The following is a 21,012-nucleotide window of genomic DNA, read 5'->3' on the forward strand; positions in this document are numbered from 1 at the left end:
GTGAACGTCTCAGCAGTAAGAAACTAGCTTGGGATTTCACCGCTCCGTGAAAAAATTAACGCATGCTTGGGAGTGGGCCTAGGTGTACTCCGTGCACACGGAGGTTTAATTTCTGGAGAGTTGCTTGGGACCAGCGGATCATCCTGTCACCCTTACAGTCCCCGAGTCTGCAGTGACTACTGAGAGTGATGACAGCGCGGGAAGGCGAGGAGAGGTCGGTTTCAAGTTGTCTGATACAGACGATTCCTCCCGCTGGAGTCACAGCGTCCGCGGCTCCGAGAGATTCTCGGGGACTTACATCCGGCAGCGTGAATCACACTGGATAGAAACTGAGAAAGCGAAGGGACTCTCCCAGAGTCTTGCGCGGTTAGAGGCTGTCTGAAGTTCTCAGGAGGTCAGGTGCCGCCGCCCTGGCAAAGGGACACGGTAACCACCCACCCTCACGAGGACCAGGGCCGCGACCTTCCCACCAGACCCCAGACTCCTGCTCGGCGACGACCCTGCACTGGATCCGCCTGCCGAGCGTCCTTGAGGCCCCGAAGTCCCCGAATGGGTGTGGGGCCACTTCGCTCTGTCGGAAGGAGCCATCGCCGCTTTAAGGGGAAGAGGAGAGGAAGGGGGCGGGCGAGCGGGGGGCGGGGAGCAGCGACGGAGGAGGGGGAGGGGGGTACCCCTCGCTCCCACGTGGTCCGGGCGCCTGTGAATCGCGCCGGCCGGAGGGTCTCACAGCGAAATACAAAAGCAGCTGGGAAGCGGCGGCGGGGCGATTTCCCAGCGCCGGGCTGAGCCCCGCAGCGCTCCGAGGCCGCGATGGGGATGAGGCGCTTGAAGCCCCAGAGCCAACAAGCAGCCGGGCCCGCCTCGCCGCCGGGACCCGGGCTCCCGGGCTTGGTTTGAAGCGGCGGCGGTACCGGCACGGCCGTGGGAGCATGGGCAGGAGGATGCGGGGCGCTGCCGCCACCGCGGGGCTCTGGCTTCTGGCGCTGGGCTCTCTGCTGGCGCTGTGGGGCGGGCTCCTGCCGCCGCGAACCCTGCTGCCCGCCTCTGGGCCACCCAAAGACCGATTCCCGCGGCGCCCGGGCCGGAGCGGTGGTCCGGAGCCCGCGCCGCGCTTCCCTCTGCCCCCGCCTTTGCCGTGGGACGCCCGTAGTGGCTCCCTGAAAACTTTCCGGGCGCTGCTCACCCTGGCGGCCGGCGCGGACGGCCCGCCCCGGCGGCCCCCGGACGAGCGCAGGCTGCACGTGTCAGCGGGACGGCTCCGGTCAGCCGAGATCGCCGTGGTGCACGGGGGCGTCTTTTGGAGCCGCGGTCTGGAGGAACAGGTGCCCCGGGGCTTTTCGGAGGCCCAGGCGGCTGTGTGGTTGGAGGCGGCGCGCAGCGCCCAGGTGGTGGCCCTGGAGCGCGGTGGCTGCGGACGTAGCTCCAACCGGCTGGCCCGCTTCGCCGACGGTACCCGCGCCTGCGTGCGCTATGGCATCAACCCTGAACAAATCCAGGGTGAGGCTCTGTCCTACTACCTGGCGTGCCTACTGGGCCTCCAGCGCCACGTGCCGCCGCTGGCCCTGGCTCGGGTGGAGGCGCGAGTCGCTCAGTGGGCGCAGGTGCAAGATGAGCTGCGCGCAGCGCACTGGACCGAGGGCAGCGTGGTGAGCCTGACGCGCTGGCTACCCAACCTCACGGACGTCGTAGTGCCCGCGCCTTGGCGTTCCGAGGACGGTAGTCTGCAACCTCTGCGCGCCACCGGGGGCGAACTGACCAACCGCAGCCAAGCGGAGTTGGTGGACTTGGTGCAATGGACCGACTTGATCCTTTTCGATTACCTGACAGCCAACTTCGACCGGCTTGTCAGCAACCTTTTCAGCCTGCAATGGGACCCGCGCGTCATGCAGCGCGCCACCAGCAACCTGCACCGCGGCCCTGGCGGGGCTCTGGTCTTTCTGGACAACGAAGCTGGTCTGGTGCACGGCTACCGGGTGGCAGGCATGTGGGACAAATACAACGAGCCGCTGTTGCAATCCGTGTGCGTGTTCCGAGAGCGGACAGCGAGGCGAGTCTTGGAGCTGCACCGTGGCCAGGACGCCACGGCCCGGCTGCTACGCCTCTACCGGCGCCACGAGCCTAGCTTCCCGGAGCTGGCGGCGCTTGCTGACCCCCATGCTCAGCTGCTGCAACGCCGCCTAGATTTCCTCGCCAAGCACATTTTGCACTGTAAAGCCAAGTACGGCCGCCGACTGGGGACTTAGCGTCACCAGGAGAGGGAAAAAGAGAAAAACCGGACTCGGTGATAGAGGATGGGGGAAGGGCCGTCGCCTCTGCCATCCCCTTGGGACCAGCCAGCCAACGCCCAGCTGGTAGCCAGAGTGAGGAGGCGTTTTTGAAACTTCAGTTTCATCCACCTGCCCCTTTCTCTCAACCCCACCTTGGTTCCTTTCAAAGTTCTGGGAGGACGAACTCACCGAGGCGAGAAGTGTCACCTTCCTTTCAGCCAGCCTTTACACTGATTTTGTCCCCTGTGCTAACAAGGAGTGTGAGATAGGAAGACACTGGCTGCTGAGTTTTTGTTCCCGGCTGGCCCACTTTATGGGAGTGTATTACACCCCATTCCTGGGCCCCTTCAGTACCCTTTGGAAAAAGGAAAATTTCCATATGAGCCCTTGAGCTAATTCTGAAAATTTCCTACAAAAGGTATCGTCAGTGGCCCTGGAGCAGGGCTGTGGCATTGGCTGGTGGAGCCCCCTTCCTGTGTTCTCCCTTTGTTCCAGCACCGCGATGGTGAGATCACTGTTAAGAGCAGGGGGACAAACGTCTCCTGATAGGACAAAGAGGGCAGGACCTCCAGACCCCTGGGAGTTCTGCAGACCCTGATATCTTCCTGACTTGTTTTTAACCCCTGGTCACTTTAGCCTGCAGGTTACTCAGTGCAAAACCAGCTGTATGCTCTGAGTGAATTTATGTACTCCTTCCGCCCACTCAAAACCGACCAAAATATTGACAATGATGATGTTCACCAGAAAAAAAAAAAATTATTTCGTGCACTTTACTTTGTTTTTATTTTCATTTTTTATTAAGACTTTTTTTATTTGACGGAATTTGCCTTCTGTGTATATATGTGCATAAAGTGTGGTGTAAATATACTAAACAAACTTATATTTCAATAAAAGGGAGTTTAAAATTTAGAATTTCATTTCTGTGCTTTTAACCATTTGGACTATCGGATACCTCACTTGCTCACAGAATAAGCCCAAGGCACTCTACCCTGTAGCTGTGCTTTTAAAATACAGGATGCATATACCAGTTGTGACCACAAAACTTAGAGAATGTAACAAAGACAAGAGCAGATTTCCTTTTCTTACTCAATTGAACTCTTTTGTTGTGCTTGTTAAAGTGCTCTGGAGTCAGTTCTGACTGATAATGACCTCCAGGGAGTGACTGGTGGGTATAGGACCTCCAGGGAGTGACTGGTGGGTATAGGACCTCCAGGGAGTGACTGGTGGGTTTGAACCACCGACCTTGAGGCTAGCAGTCCAGTACTTCAACTGCAGTGCGAAATGAACCTCTAGTATTGTAGATTTCAGATTGCTGTCCTAAAATGTGCGGGGGAGGTGGGGAGAGAGGTGTGGGGAAAGTGTTTGATTTCCTGGTAAATAAAACTTTGATATAAAAGGATTCCACTATAGTATGTTTCTATATTAATCATTCGGCAAATAAACAACCAGATGTTCTGATTTTTAAAAAAATGACAAATGTCCCCTTTTAAACTTAACAACAGCGGTCACGTGTTATATATTATTTTGAGCGCTGTAATTACCATGCATCGCAATGTGTGCAGATAATAAGCTGAGCTCATATTGCAAACAGGTAGAGAAAGCAATAAATTAATTCTTCTCTAATCTCCTGGCATAAATTCCATTGCATCCAGGAGATGGTAATCTCCAACATCTGGACTCTGACCAGCTCTCTGAAGAGGTTGTACAGTACTGTGTTTTCTGTGTACTAAGTAACAATTGTGAGACCAGATAAATGCGCTGTTCTTTTTAATATGACACTTGGACTCTTACTTCCTGTGGACTTTGAACACAGAAAATACTTTTGGATGTTCTTGTTTTTTTTTCTGACCTAAGTGGTGGGGGAGAGTGTTGGTATTTATTCTTTGACAATGCATTGGCATCTTATTTTGGTGCCTGGACCCAACCTATCCTTCTTATGATCTTTTTATTTAATGACCTTTAAGTCAAAGCAGGAGTCCTGGTGAGGCACTGTGGGTTAACGGGCCAGACTGCAAAGCCATTTGAACTGCAAGGTCATTGGTTCAAGCTCACAAGCTGCTCCTCAAAAACCCTATACAGGGTCTCTATGGGTCGGAACCGACTCGGCAGCACTTCACAACAACAAGTCAAAGCAACTTTGGGTTACCACTATAATAGTTTTACATTTGACTGGCAGTTATAATTATACCTAGAGTTTTGTCGGCTCATGAAAATTCTGAATCTTGTTATTCTGCATTACATCACAGTGTATAGTTTAACTATTTAATGCTAAACATTTTTAGTGTGTATGCTATGCCAAATCTTATCTGGGCTGGGGAAAAAATGCAGTCCATACACAATTTGTGATGTAAGTCCAATTTCTTCATGATACAGCCACAAAATGCCCTAACAATAGCTGACATCTTATTTCCAAATACTGTTAGTGTGGGCCCACCTCTCAAAAAGAAACAGTTTCCATTTCAGACGATAAATACAGATTTAAGATTTGTTGCCTAAATCACTGCTGTATCTCCAAGAAAAGATAAATATTCAGCAACCTGCATTTTTACCCGACACCTTCCTTTGTCAAGGAAAACCCTGAGCAGAGCTAAGTTAGAAGCTTTATAGGAAATATAGCCTGACTCCCGCATAGCTTCAGTCTGGTAATTCTGGGCAGGCAGCATTCTCTACATTCCTTCAAAACTTCAGTTCCAAGTCCAGACTTGACCATGGTGAACCCAGAGCAAGTAGCTGAGCACAGTTTAAATAAGTCTTCTCAGATTCTTTAGTGAACCATATCTCCCTGTTTGAGAAGTACGTTTAATTACATGGTGGAGTTGTTAAGGGAACTGAGACTTAATTAAAGGTAGCGAGTTTTAACTGTTGCTATTCCTCATGGCTAATCAGTAGGCTATGGTACAGAAAGATCAATTAAAGTTTTGCCATGGTCAGTGAATGCTACTGGTGCTGAATCATTTTTCAGATGAAGAAAAAAGAAACTTTCAGGCTGCAATGGGATGTGATGAAAAGAATAATGCGTTCTACAGACAAATGTTAGTCTGAACTCTATCCTCCACCTATCTAACTTCAATAAGTCATTTAACTTAGTTCCCTCATCTGAAATATAGATTTGATCAGAGGATTGATTGGAAGATTTAAGTGTTAACATATGAAGCAAATACCCCAGCGGTTTGTACCTAACCTACAATGCCACTGTTGTTATGTGCCGTGGCGTCGTTTCTGACGCATATCAACCCTGCACAGGGTTTCTGAGGCTGTAAATCTTTACGGGAACAGAAAACCTCATCTTTCTCTCTCGGAACAGCTGGTAGTTTCAAACTGCTGACCCTGAAGTTAGCAGCCCGATTCATAACCACTATGCTACCAGAGTCACTAGGACTGCTTATAAAACATAAATCTGTTGTCCTTAAGTGCTGGTTGATTCTGACTCAGTGACCCTGTAGGGTTTCCAAGGAACAGCTAGTGGGATTGAACTGTCAGCCTTTCAGTTAGCAGTCCAGTGCTTATCCGACAGTGCTATACCAGGACTCCTATACAACATAGATTGTTGTTAAGGCCATTGTGTCAGTTCCAACTCATAGCAACCTATATAGTTCCCAAGGAACAACTGGTAGGTTTGAATCACCAACCTTGTGGTTAACAGGCCAGTGCTTATCCTATAGCACTACATCAGGACGCCATACCTTTGCAGAATCAGAAAGTCTCATCTTTCTCCTGTGGAGTAGCTGGTGGGTTCAGATCGCCAAGTCCTATACTTATCCTACTGGTGGTGGTGGTAGGGATGTGCCATGGTGTCAGTTCTAACTAAATCTTTACGGGACCAGGAAGCCTCATCTTTCTCCCATGAAACAGCTGGTAGTTTTGAACTGCTGACCTTGAGGTTAACAGCCCAACTCATACCTACTATGCTACCAGAGCTCCTTGTTGTTACTAACTACCGTCAAGTCCGTTCTGACTCATAGTGACCCTGTATAGGGTTTCCAAAGAGTGGCTGGTGAACTTGAACCGCCGATCTTGTGGTTCAAACAGACCTTGCAGTCCAGAGCATTAACCCATAGCACCACAGCCAAGAAACAAATCTGTTACTGAGTTGATTGTGACTTAGAGGGACTATAGGTCCGAGTAGAACCATCCCCACAGTTTCCAAGATGCATTTTTACAGAAGTATATACTACCTTATCTTGCTCCTGTGGAGCGGCTGGTGGGTTCAAACCATCAATCTTCTGGTTAGCAGCTGAGCACTTAGCACTGTGTCACCAGGGTTCCCCAGGTACATAATGCTCCACTGTGGTCAAGTCAATTCTGACTCATAGGAGTCTATGGGACAGAATAGAACTGCTTCATAGAGTTTTTGTGGCACTGTAGGATCAATACTGGACTGATAACCCACCTGCCACTCCTGGGAAACCCTATACAGATCGCTATGAGTTAGAACCAACTCAACAGCTCTTAAGAACAACCACCACAGCAGGATTTCTGTCGCTACGAGTCAGAACCCACTCCATGGCACATAACCACCACCATATCTTTAAGGAAGCAGATTGTCACATCTTTTCTCCTGCAGAACAGCTGCTGGGTTTGAACCAACTAGTGTTCAGCCCTGGTGTGGCATTGCGGGTTAATGCACTGGACTGCAAAGTCAGTTTGAACCATAAGGTCAGAGGTTCAAGCTCACCAGCAGCTCCTTGGAAACTATACAGGAACACTATGGGTCAGAACTGACTTGACACTTAACAACAACAGTGCTCAACCCACTGAGCCACCAGGTCTCTTTCAGGCACCTATAGCTCTAAGAAACTCTTCCTCTCCATACACCAGGAAACTTCTAATTATCTAGATTTAGTCAGTTACAATAATAAATTATTTCAACAAATTGTTTAGTGAGGGCTATCTTCAGGCACAGGTTTGAGCTCTACATAGGTTCAAGAGGACAGTTTCAAGACCCAAACAGAACCCTTGCACCAAGGTAGTGATTTTAAAAAAGAACCAAATAAAACAGTCTTTTGGGAAGTTACCTCCTACATATGGTGACCCTACACGTGTGTGCGAGTACAGGAGTCCTCCAGAGGGTTTTCAGTGGCTTTTTTTTTTTTTAAGTAGATAACCAGGTCTTTCTTCTGAGTTGCCTCTGGGGGACGCTGAGCTTCCAACCTTTCACATAGCAGATAAATATGTTAACCATTCGCATCAATCAGGGACTGACTCTAAGGCAGCTAGCTACACTACACATATATGAGAGTGAGCATTAAAAAAAAAAAGGTAGATGGCTCGTTACAAATCCATCACCACTTCTGGAAAGCATCAAAAAGTGATGAATCTTTGCTAGAAGAACAATCCTCCTCCCAGTTCCTTCTGCCAAGAGAAAGTAGGCAGTTGACCTTTTCTCCCTGGATTTGACTGTTGATGAATTCATCTTGTCAATGACACAGTTCTAAACTCTATTAAGAGTACTTGCCCTCCTGTCTTCGAATCAGGGGCGAAAAAAAAAAAGACATTAGTTTAACACATCTCAACACTTCTCATCTGCTGCCTAGACTGCCGTTAGGAGAGTCCTCTAAGGCCTAGAGGTTGATTATGTGGATTAAATGAGTAAATATTTGTAATATTCTCAGAACAGTGTCTGGCACATAAAAAAGGCAATACAAGTGTTTATTTATTGGTGGAGTACATCATTTTCTTTTCTAAGTCAAAATTAGAGGCACCTTGGGTCCTAGGCAGAATCCTCTTTTCATAATCTGATTTCTCTGACGTTACAGCATACATTTCACATGCTTCTGTTTTGGCTCAGGTAGACCAGTTAGAGTGCATGAATCTGGTGGGAATTGCCTCAAGCCTACAGTCTTCATCAGGTTGTCTTGTTTCGGAGAATACCCTCTAGTGAGACATCATTTGTACTGCCTTCCTTTTCCCAGGGAAGCTCTGATCTATTTCTTGCGTGACTCATCAGCTCCAGAGAGCAGTGAGCTGTGGGCTTTTGCAGCTTCTGAGCTACCCAATCACGGATTATCTAAGGCTGGCCACTGGTTATACGACCCTGCACACACCTGCCCTATCCTGTAGAGTTGCTGGTCCCATATGATATAAGGGTGGTTGAAGTACTGGGAAGAGTGCCTCAAAAGGGAATAGAATTCCTACCACCAAGGTGATAGGGACACCACAGTGCAAGGCTAACCCTCACCCCAAGCACACTTTCATCATGAGAGTCTAATGAAAAGGATACAGGGAGTCAGGAGACCTGGGCTACTTCTGAGTCCCTGGGTGACCTGGGACCTCTCTGACTCTGGTTAACGCTGATGATCTTATCTAGAACACAAGTGTGTTGTGTTAGGTTGGTAGCTTTCAGTTGTTTTCTTTTTGAACCAGAACTCAGAGTAAAACAACACACTTGACATTGTGACCCAGAGGTACAACTGAAACAAAAGCTTCATAAAACAACATGCACAACTCACTTTTTCCTGTTCAATTCAATTCTATGGAGTCTTGGTATGGTGCTATAGGAGGATAAGCACAGGACTGCAAACCACAAGCCCACCAGTAGCTCCTCAGAAACTCTATTCTATGCATAGGAACCAACTCTACAACACGAAACAACAACACTATATCTATTTATGTTCCTCCTCTCATAGACTTTCTGGTAATAGTTGTGACTCTACACAGATTTCGTAAATTGCAGTATGATTAACACTGGATTAAATGATGGGTAAACTCCCTTCCAGTTCTAAGATCCCAGGGAAATTCCATTTATAACAAGTTACCACCTGCTACAAGAGAATACAAACAGAATTCAATTTTGTGTACTCTATAAAAACAAAAGACTCAAGTGCTTTATTTCAAAATGTAATTGGGAGAACTGCTCAAAATCTTACATAAGGCCTTTTTATAAATGCTTTTTAGATCCCCTACAAATGAGAAGTAACTTTCAGTCTGTTCCAACCCTGTGTGAGCAAATAGTGCTAGTGTAAAGCTTTGGGGGGGTGGGGGGGGGATAATAATAATCCTTTCTACCAATGCCTCAACGTGGCCCAAGGGCGGCTCAAGAGGACAGTTTATTTTTTGTGTATTCATAAAGATCAGATGTAAGAGTCATAATTTTTTAATGTGCCTGTTTTACCAATTTCTCTTTCTGTGTCCTGCTGTGGGAGAAACTGCATTAATAAACTATGTCTCAATGCTGCCTGGCTGGAATTTTTTTTCTCTGCAGGACTCCACCAAATATAGCTAAAGGAATGCTCATTTTATTTATCTTTTCAACTTTCTTCCCATTTTGGATATGTCTTCTTGACACTTTTGAAATTTTTCTCTTAATGACACCTTACTTTTTTAGAAGAATAGAGAGCTAATTGTTCCCTGAAATAACATCAACATCAAAAAGCTCCTTCACCCTTTCTTCAGTGCCATAAGGTGGGGTTTTGGGTTTTTTTGTTTTTTTTTTTTATGGTTTTAACACTTATTTTACACCCTATCCAAAAACTAAATAGCGTATAAAGCTGGCATTTTTCCAGTAGCGGCTACAGATTTCACTTTAGTGAAAAATTGTGGGCTAGTAATAGAGAAATGTCACCTTTTGTTGGTTTACCCTATACCATGCATTTGTCTTGGCCTGTTTATACCTTCCTTGTGGTGATTTTTAAAAACATTTGTTAAATACCTTTTCATGATCCCACAAATGGCCTGGCAAAGCAAGGCAAGATCCGAGTTGTGAGAAGTTTTTTGTTCATGGAGGCAGCATGAAAGAACGGAAGCAATACCATTTGAGAAATAGCAGAACTGGGTTTGAGTCTAATTTTTGTCCTTTGATAGTCTTGGGTGAAGAACTCCTCTCTTTTCTCATCTAGAAAAGCAAAGGAACGGCTTGAAAGTCTCTAGAGTTCTTTTCAAATCTAGAAAACGCCATGCTTTTATGTACAGTGAATCCATACGTGACCAATATCCCTAGCTTCCAGTTTCTCTTCTGCAGGTAGCTGTAGATTCAGTATCTACTTATATGCCACCAATGTCTCAGGCCATGTGCTTGGCATTGTGGGTTAATACACTGGATTCAAGGTCAGCTTGAACCACAGGATCAACAGTTCAAGCTCATCCGCTGCTCCTTGGAAACCCTATACAGGGTCTATGGGTCAGAGCCAACTCGACGTCACTTAACAACAACATGGATTGGATAGTAAGCAAGATAGGTAAGGCATCTGCCTTTATATAGTTTAGAGTCTAGTTGTTGTTATCATTGTTGTGTCAAGTGATCCTCTGTACAGGGTTTTCAAAGCTATAAATCTTTACTGGAACAGAAAGCCTCATCTTTCTCCCTCAGCGTGGCTGGTGGATTAGAACTTCTGATGTTGGAGGTAGTAACCCAACACATGATCCACTGATACTACCAGCACTCCTTTAGAGTGTAGTTGTTGTTGTTGTTGAGTGTCATCAAGTCGGTTCCGACCCATAGCCACCCTGTACAGGGTTTCCAAGGAATGGCTGGTGAGCTTGAACCAACACTTTTGTGGTTCAAACTGACTTTTCAGTCCAGTGCATTAGCCAACAGAGCCACACCAGGACTCCATTAGAGTCTTGTAGGGAAGAAAAAAATGTATCTAGAGGAAACAAAACGTGATAAATACCAATATAGAGTAAAGCACCATGGGATCATGTAGCAGGATTGTGTAAACTGATCTTGGGAAGGTTCTGGAAATCATCCAAGTTGATCTTGTGTTTATCTTGGAATTTTAGGGATGTCTTCAGGAAAAGAAAGCGAAAAAGGGATATTCACAGGGGTTCTCTGAACAGCCTCAACGTATCCTGTTGAAGAAACTTCAGAAAGATAACCCTATAGTTTATGAAGACTAGTCTTAGAGAGTTGAGAAAACTCCAGGATATAATGGTTTATGATTTTCCAGTAGGCATGCTGCTTTCTGAAATATGATATACTTTTAAATATTAATCATAATAAGGTTGGGTGCATAGAGAGTTATGCCTCAGAAACTAATATAATAAAATCAGTTGCATCTATAGTATTCATAGCTACTTTTTGCTAGATGCATACTAACAAGTTAGGTGTTTTTGCAGGGTTGTTGTAAGGATTTCAATGACAACTATGGTTGAATCTTTATTTCACAGATATGGAAAGTGAGGCTCAGAGAGGTAAATAAATTGCTCACATGACTAGAAGAATGGGTTCTATGACTTAAAGACAGATATGTTTAGTGCCAAAGACTATTATATTTTCCCCTTGTCAGTCTTTTTTCTTTTTCTGTTGTTGTTTTTTTTTTTTTAAATAGTAATCTTTTCTCATTGGTATCTTTTAAGAACTTCTCTTTCTTTTTGGTATCCTCTAATTTCATTATGAAGTATGAAGATGTAAATTTATTTTTGTTTTATCCTAAAAGGAACATGTTACATTTCTCAATTCCAAGGATTCTTGATTTGTTGTATCTCCAAATATTCCTCTTTCTTGTTCTTTCTACATTCTCCTTCAAGAAATATTATTGAGCCTCTGTTAGTCTCCCTACCTAGTCTCCCTGGCCAAACATTTCTTTTAAATTTTCATCTCTTTATCTTTCTGTGATCCCTTCTGGGTAATTTCCTCTTGTCTGTCTTCTAGTTCGCTAATTCTCTCTTCAATAGTATCTATTATCTGTTTACTTCATCCTTAAAGTTCTATTTTGGAGTCCTCGTTGGTGCTGTGGGCTAATGTACTGAACTGCAAAGTTGGTTTGAATTGCAAGGTCAGCGGTTCAAGCTCACAAGTCACTCCTAGGAAACCCTATACAGGATCGCTATGAGTTGGAACCGACTCAACGGCACATAACAACAACAAAGTTCTATTTTATTTGTCTAGCTAATTTCAAAGATGGTATTTTTATTTCCAAAAATCCTGTTTGGTTCTTTTTCAAAACTTCTAGGTCAAATTTTAATATTGTTTTTCTTCTTTTCTCATGCTCTCAAGGCTTTATGTATTTAATCATTTTAAGGTACACATCTGATCATTTTATTATCTGACATTATGGAGCACTCCAATGCAGCTGTTGGCAACTTTTGCACATATAGGCTTGCCTTATAAAGTAAAGAACATACAATTGACCTTAATTTTCATATAAACAGCAAATTATTTTTAAGTATGTTGCACATATTTGGGATATGCGTATACTCAAAACTTAGTTGTTTCTTTGACATTCACAGTTAATTGGGCTTCCTATTTTGTTTTGTTCTAACTCTGGCAACCTGAACCATGAAGGCTGTTTCTTCATGTTTTTTATATGTTTGAATTGTAAGCTCATATCCAGCCAGACTTTATTTGTAAAAGACATTGTGTCTGGGTTGAAAGTATGTCCCTCAGAATACCTGCTCATTTCCTTATGCCAGTCACCAGAATTGGATCACTTTTATATTCATTGCTTGGCCCGAAAGTTGAGCTCCTGGTAGGTAGTGTAAATTTAAATACCAAACACGTGTGATGACAGGAGGTCTCATCACAGAAATGCTTACATTTCTCCACCAGAGTTCAGGGGAAGACAAACAATGTCCCTTTGTTCTTCCCTTTGCTGGAAGGATAGATTTTTTTCCTTTGAGAGTCCTGACTTTCTGCATGGTCTTAGATCCAACTTTTCCTCCAGTTGAGGTACATGAAACCCAAATCTTCTGATTTCCAAGACCAGCCCCTCTTCGTCCCCTTCCCCGCAGAAAAATCAGGGCAGTCCCAGCTTTGGTTCATACCTATTACTCTAGTTTTGTTTTTGCCTTGTTTGGGGCCCCTGAGACATTTTTGTGAGTTTAGCTATGTATTTTAAAAGATGTTCACTATATTTATAAAAAATCTATAGGTGTTTTATATGGGGAAGATTTGTAGGTCATATATTGGCCTTATTGCTGGAAACAAAGTCCACCTGAGCTCTGTCTAAACCCTGCTAGCAAATCCTGTTTGCAATAAGTTGGTCCTTACTTGAGGATTAGATGCTCTATCTGGTTATTCAGAGAGATTTCCCTACAGTGAAGACATTTACTTTAATAGGATTTGATCTGAAATAATCCATGAAACAAGTGACCTGGGAGTCAATAGCAAATTCTGTTCTGTTTTCCACTGGCAGGTTTGAGATATAAGCTGGGGAAATGACTAAAAAGCAAAAAAGAAAGAAGATTGAGAACAAGAGATAAGAGGAGATGGGGAGGAATTGTACACAAGAAGCACATGCCATTGAATAACAAAGGGGCAGCCTTTACTTTTGGTACATCGAACCCTAAGATTGAACTTTAATCAGTGTTAGAGTCAGCAAAAGTGGTGCCACATTGCAGGCAAAAGAACTAATGTCTCTGTAGGTTAGATTTATCATTAAAAAAAAGGTCAAGTAACTTCAGAGAAAATTACTTTCCATCTGCAGTCAGCTTCCTGCCTCTGTCACAAATCCCAATGAGGCAAAGCCCAGCCATCACCAATTGATCTTTGGCCTCCTGACACTGAAGACCTGGCCCTGCCACCTGATGAAGAAAACAAAGCCTTTGCCACCACAGATGAATCTCAAAGTTGCATTTCCAGAGGCATCACATTGTGTTTCATCATTCAAGGAACCCATCTCTAGAGACCTATTAACAAAAACAAAAATGCTAATGAAGGAAGAGGTTAAGCATCTTTGACTTCTCAAGACATCTAGCTAATAAAAGATGTCAAGGAAAGAAAAAAAAAGTTGCTGAGCCTCTCCCTTCTCCTGTTTGTAGTTGAGACTTATCCAAAGTGTCCCTGTACTTCAACATTCATGACCTAACTCTCCACATTAACATCTGTGTCTTTCTGATACTGGATAAATGACTCATGCTGTACAAAGTATTGAAATGCCTCTGGGCTTAGCAACTCAGAAGCCATTGGTTCATGTGAAATATCTGTTGGGTTATTTTAGGTCATTATTCTTGGTCCAGGTATGTGCAGTATGCCTCATGACAGTTATATTAGTGATTAAGCTATTGAAATATTTCCAGTTCAGTTAATAAATGCCATGGCCCCAAGTCTCCAGAGTATATCTTCCACCTTTTCAATCACCCCAGCCTTTCTTCTCAACAACCACTACTTTAGGTTCCCATGAGCCAGCAACTAACTGGTTCACATCTGGCACAGCAGGAAGTCTCCAGGAAAGTGCTCAGCACAAAAGTCAGGGGTAAGTCTGATTGCTCAGTTACATGATTAAAATAGCATACCCTGATATAAGGTATAATGGTACAAATTCCTAGTATGATGGAGTTGTCATCAATCTAAGCCCTATCTTTGGTTCCCCTGATTTATTCAAAGCCTTATTTTTTTGACAAGTAGATGTTATTGTTGCTGTTGTTGTTGTTGTTAAGTGCCATCGAGTCAGTACCGACTCATAGCGACCTTATGCACAGCACAACCAAACACTGCCCGATCCTGGGCCAACCTCACTATTGTTGCCACGCTTGAGTCCATTGATGCTGCCACTTGGCCAATCCATCTTATTGGGGGGTCTTCCTCTTTTTCTTTGACCCTCCACCTTACCAAACATGACATCCTTCTCCAGCAACTGCTCCCTCCTGACAATATGTCCAAAGTGTGAGAGATGAAGCTTGGCCATCTGGGCCTCTAAGGAGCACTCTGGCTGCACTTCTTCCAAAATGGATCTATTGGTTCTTTTGGCAGTCCATGGCACTTTCAATATTCTCCTCCAACACCATAACTCAAAGGCATCAATTCTTCTACAGTCTTCTTTATTCACTGTCCAGCTTTTACATCCATATGAACTTATTGAAAATACTATGGTTTGGGTCAGGCGCAACTTAGTCTTCAAGCTGACATCTTTGCTCTTCAATACTTTAAAAAGACCTTGTGCAGCAGATTTGCCTAATGCAGTACGTCATCTGAGTCCTTGCCTGCTGCTTCCGTGAGTGTTGATAATGAAGAATGAAGTCCTTGACAACGTCAATCTTTTCTCCATTGATGGCAGCTGTTAGGTGCTGTCAAGTCAGTTCCGATTCCTAGTGCCTCTGTGTACAGTGGAGTGAAACACTACCTGGTTCTGTGTCATTCTCACAGTTGTTGCTATGTTTGAGCTCATTGGTGTAGCTTCTGTATCTGTTCATCTCAGTGAGGAGCTTCCTTATTTTCACTGACCCTCTACTTTATGTCCTTCTTGACAGACAGGTCTCTCCTGATAACATATCCAAAGTAAGTGAGAGGAAGTTTCATCATACTCTTGTCTAAGGAACATTCTGGCTATACTTCTTCCAAGACAGATTTGTTTGTAATTCTGGCAGTCCATGGTAGATTTACTGTTCTTCACCAACACAGTAATTCAAAGGCATCAATTCTTCTTCAGTCTTCCTTATTCATTGCTCAGCTTTTGCATGCACATGAGGTCATTGCAAACACCATGGCTTGGGACAGTCCATCCTACTCTTCAAAGTGACATCTTTGCATTTTACTATTTGAAGAGATCTTTTGCAGCAGATTTGCCCAATGCAATATTGTCTTTTAATATCTTGACTGCTGCTTCCATGAGGGTTGACTGGGGAGCCAAGTAAAATGAAATCCTTGACAATTTCAACCTTTTCTCTGTTTATCTTTGATGGTGCTTACTTGTCCAGTTGTGAGAATTTTTGTTTTATGTTGAGGCATAATTCATACTTCAGTCTTTGATATTAATCAGCCAATGTGTCAAGTCCTCTTTACTTTCAGCAAGCAAGTTATGGTATCTGCATTTCACAAGTTGTTAATGAATCTTCCTCTAAATCTGATACTATATTCTTCTTCATATAGTCTATGTTTTGGGCTTATTTGCTCAGCATACAGATTGAATAAGTATGATGAAAAGATACAACCCTGACTTACATCTTTCCTGATTTTAAACCATGTAGATTCCCCTTGTTTTGTTGAAATGACTCTCCCTTGATCTGTGTACAGGTTTTGTGTGAGTATAATTAAATGATCTGAAATTTCCATTATTCGCAATACTATCCAGGACAAGTAGATATAGAATATCTACTTATTTCACTAATGTTTTCTGGCTACTATTCTAAGTCAGGCACTGAGCTAGGCCAGTCGGCTAGAGAGACCTGCTTCTGATCTTCTAGAGTTTAGAGTCTGGTAGGGGAGACAGACATTAGGCAAATCATTACTGTAATAAATGGAACAGCAGGAAAATACATGGCCCTAGAGGAGTGTTAATACGGGATGGGATATATATATTTTTGTGCCAACTTGACTGGGTCATGATTGAAGTGGTTTGGAAGTTAAAACATAGTAATCCTCCATGATTAGATGTACTATGAGCAGCCAATCAATTGAAAGGAAGTTTCCTCAAGAGTAGAACTTCTTCCAATGTATTGGACACTCAAGCAAAGCTTGCATGCTTTTCGCTGAGTCTGGATCCTGCATCTGGTTCATCATCCAACCTCTGGTCTTTGGATTTGAGCCAATGGCCTGTTCTGTTGCCTGCTGATCCTGGGAGTCAGCAGCCTGCCATCTTACCTGTCGATCTGCCTGCCTGCTACCTGACCTGTCCATCTTGGGTTCCTCAGTCCAGCAGCTACAAGAATCAGAAGTCTCCAGCATCTCATCTGACCCACAGACTTAAGACTTGTCCACCTCTACCACTGTGTGAGCCATTTCTTGGATATAAACCTTATATGTGTAAGCTTCACTGGTTTTGATTCTCTAGAGAAGCCAGCCTAAAACAAGTCTGGTAGGGGAGACAGACATTAGGGTCACTATGATTAGAGATTAAAGTGTGTGGTACTAAAACAGAGACTAGAGCAGTGAATGGGAGTCAGCCAGCCTAGAGGGAAAAAGAGGAAGTGACGAACACTTCAATCACAGGGAATTGCATGTTTAAGACCCTGAGAGAAGGAGCGGGATTTGAGGTTGCAGTGGTAAGTGGGCACCTACTATAAGTGCCAGACACAAAAGGCAGAGATGAATACAACATAGCCATTGCCTCTTGTTGTTAAGTGCCGTCAAGTCAGTCCCGACTCATAGTGACCCTGTATGGGGCTTTCGAAGAGTGACTGATGAGTTTGAACCACTGATCTCTTGGTTCAAACTGACCTTACGGTCCAGTGCTTATGCTACAGTGCCACACCAGGACTCCATTGACCCTCGTTGTTGTTAAGTGCCATTGAGCTTGTTCCTATTCATAGTGACCCTGTATAAGGTATCCGAGGAGCAGCTCGTGAGTTTGAACCACCCACCTTGAGGTGGAGTGCTTATCCTATGGCACCACACCAGGATTCCTAGGCAAGTATTATAACATAGTATTAAAGGAGTAGATTCTAAAGCAAGATTCTGGGTTCCAATCCTGCCTTCTCTATTTTCTGACAGTAATCTTGGACAAGTTTGCTCTCTGACCCTCAAGTTCCTCATCTGAAAACAGGGATAATTATAAACTAAGCCAAACCAGTTTCCATTGAATCAATTCCACCTCATGGCAACCTCCTATGTGTAGTGGAGTCAAACTGGGCTGCATAAGGTTGTTGTGATTGTGACCTGTTAGAAGCAGAGCACCAGACCTTTCTGCTACAGCACTTCTGAGTAGATTCAAACCATCAATTTTTTGGTTCCTAGTTGAGTCCTTAATTATTCCTACTGCTCATGGTCCTGAGCTAATAATACTGTTTTATGAGTTAATACACAAAAAGCACTTAGAACAATGACTTGTTGGTGTTATGTGCCGTGGAGTCAGTACGACTCATAGTGACCCTATACAAGGTTTTCAAGGCTGTAAATCTTTACGGGAGCAGAAAGTCTCATCTTGTTCCCCACAGAACAGCTGGTAGTTTCGAACTGCTGACCTTGCGGTTCACAGCCCGATACGTAACCTCTACACTACCAGAGCTCGTAATAACTCCCAAACAAACCCATGGAGTTAAGGCTGACTGATAGTGAGTCAGTGGGACGGAGTGAAATTGCCTCACAGGGTTTCCGAGATTGTGAATCTTTATGGACGCATACTGCCTCTTATTTCTCCGGCGGAGTGGCTGGTGGGGTCAAACTTCCAACCTTTTGGTTAGCAACCCAATACTTAAAATGCATAATAAGGACCCAATAAATATTAGGAACTAGCTAGTAAGACACAAGAAAGAAATAGAGGCATAGACAGATTATGTAGCTTCTTAATCTGTCTGTGGTGGTTCTAGCAAAATCTTTTGAGTTTCATAATCTCATTTAAAGGTGTTTTCTGTGCTGTTGTCACATCAATAGCTCAAAAGTTCACCTGTTGACCCTCAAACCTATTCTATTCTTTGATAGAATAACCTATTCTAGCAAAGACAAGTTCTACACATTAGTCCACTACTGATTCTTCCTTGAACCAATCTCTTTGCAGAGTCCTCGAAAGAAAAACACAGAAACCTGCTTTTAAAGGGCGATCATCCGGGCAGTGTCAAAGAAACCAGGCCATCATCTATAGAGCTGTTAAAAAGTGAAGAAAAAAAATGGAACAGAATGAAAGAGAATAAAGTCAGTCACCTTTGTGAAATTGATCACAATGACGACTAGGAAGGAAAGAAATTCAGAATAGGAAAGGCACATGGAGACCCAGCAGAACCTCTGACCGGTTTACAAAAGACTTGCAGAAATGTATGGGGGCCTGGGAGAAAACAAATCTCATGATGCCATCCCAGATTATGGGTCCCTGGGGATTCCAAAGAACTGTTATCAAAGCCATCATGGCACTGATCACTTTGGGCAGAATCAGGAGAAATTGGAGGTCAAAAGGGCTAATTAAGTTCTTAAGTCTTTCCCCGGAAATTGCCGCAAGGAGATCATTCGGAGAAGTGTGCCCTCCCTCATTAACTCAATAAACTTCGGGGTTATTCCCAGCAAAGGCAGGGGAGTCTTCCTTTGACAACTTTACTTTCTGAATGTTAGTGGCTCCTGAGGACTTTTCCTGATTTGTGCTCCTGCCACCTGGTCTGGGACAAACTTTGCAGTGAGATTTAGTTGGCATGACCATGTCCATTGCCCACCAGGTGGATTGAGAAAGTACAGTGAACATTCATCATGATTGTGTTCATGTCCTCATAAGAACATCATGGTTTACTTTGGAAAATTACCCAGCTGAGGACAATTTTGTTGAGTCCTAAATCTAAAGGTCCTATACAGCAGCATGTGGTCTAAAGTCAACCAATTAGATTCTCCCACCTAAGACTTTGCTTCTTAATCAAGAAAAAAATAAAAGCTTAAATTCTATTTATTTCAGCTAATGAGATGAAAGAAGAGGAGCTAGATATATTTCCCTGCTATTAGAATCTTCTTTGGCTGCCTGGGACCTGTCTGTTCCAAGCCATTTACTTCAAAATTCCTTTGAAGTCTGGAATGCCCATTTCCTACTATTAATCTCCCTCTTGCTTATGTCTGCAGAGTTGTTTCTATTGCTTACTATTAAAGTCTCCTCACTAATATAGAGAGCATTCACAGGGGTAAATAATATATGGAAAGATTGTCCCATGATAAGAGATATTTTACCTAATGCATTGCCATATGGGGAAATAGAAGTAAAGTCAGGAAAAGAAGGTACGTGTTCCTCCCCATCTGCTTGGTTGGGTAGTGACCCTTTGACCCAGCCAGGAGTCCTCCTCTCACTTGGCCCTGGCAGGCTTAGTTGTACAGTGATTCCATTGCACCTAGCAGACAACTTGTAAATTAGGGGAGAGGAACCGATCCGAAGTATTTGCCAATATCCCCCTGGTGTAAATGCTTGCACCGTCACTAATTTCAAACTATGACAGTGATGTTGCTGAATGAAGAAATTGGAAGTGACTTACAAAATTGGCTTTTCTAAAAAATTAAAATTAAAAAATTGGCTTTCCTGAGCCAATGTGGGTCAGCTCAAGTACATCACTGTCCCTGCTCCTCTACTCATGGCAGTTACTAGGAAAGTTTCTAAGATATAATAAAGACTAGCATTTATTGAACATTCTAGGCATCATTCTAAGAACTTTACAAGTTTTCTCCCATTAAATTTAATCATGAGGATATTTATATGTGGTGGTGGTGGTTATGTACAGTGGAGTCAGTTTTAACTCATAGCAACCCTGTATAGGGTTTCCGAAGGCTATAAATCTTTACAGGAGCAGAAAGCCCCATCTTTCTCCCACAGAACCCCTGGTAGTTTCAAACTGCTGACCTTGAAATTAGCAGCCCTACATGTAACCACTACGGTACCAGAGCTCCTTAACTTTTATGTACTCTCCTATTTAATTTAATCATGATAATAATCATACCTCCGGGGCGATTATGATTATTATCCCCATTATATATATGATGGTAGTGGTAGTGTGCCATGGAGTCGGTTCTGGCTCACAGTGACCCTGTATAGGATTTCCGAGGCTGTAAATCTTTATGGGAGCAGAAAGCCTCATCTTTCTCCCATGGAATGGCTGGTAATTTAGTACTGCTGACCTTGAGGTTAGCAGCCCAACTCTTTACCACTACGCTACAAGAGCTTTTTCATTACACATGTAAGAAAGCTAAAGTACAAAGGGAATAAGAATCCGTTCAAAATCAGAAGACTCAGAAGTTTAGATGCCATAAGTTAACTCCAGCAGCATCTTGCTTACCCACAGCACTGTGCTGATCAGGAGAATCTAGTTATGCAATACCTCTGCTCTTCAGAGTATAGGAGGTGATGGCAGATTCAGACATACTGGTAGAATGCAGTGACATCATCCAAGGTACTCTCCACTCAGATAATTTCTATTTGAGTCCAAATTTTACTCTTTGGGACTGACTCCTGGTGTGGCACTACAGGTTAATGTGCTA

General features: G+C 43.8%; 1 protein-coding gene across 1 annotated transcript; it reads left to right on the forward strand.

The window, feature by feature from the left end:
- The first annotated feature begins 731 nt into the window (after positions 1-731).
- Positions 732-2,243, forward strand: FJX1 (four jointed box 1 (Drosophila)). The gene has a single exon (XM_006864895.1). It carries the CDS (start codon positions 930-932, stop codon positions 2,241-2,243), a length of 1,314 nt encoding a protein of 437 aa, XP_006864957.1. The 5' UTR covers positions 732-929.
- Positions 2,244-21,012: the final 18,769 nt, after the last annotated feature.

Source organism: Chrysochloris asiatica, unplaced genomic scaffold, assembly GCF_000296735.1.
Source record: "Chrysochloris asiatica unplaced genomic scaffold, ChrAsi1.0 scaffold00072, whole genome shotgun sequence".
In the NCBI taxonomy this organism is placed as follows: Eukaryota; Metazoa; Chordata; class Mammalia; order Afrosoricida; family Chrysochloridae; genus Chrysochloris; species Chrysochloris asiatica.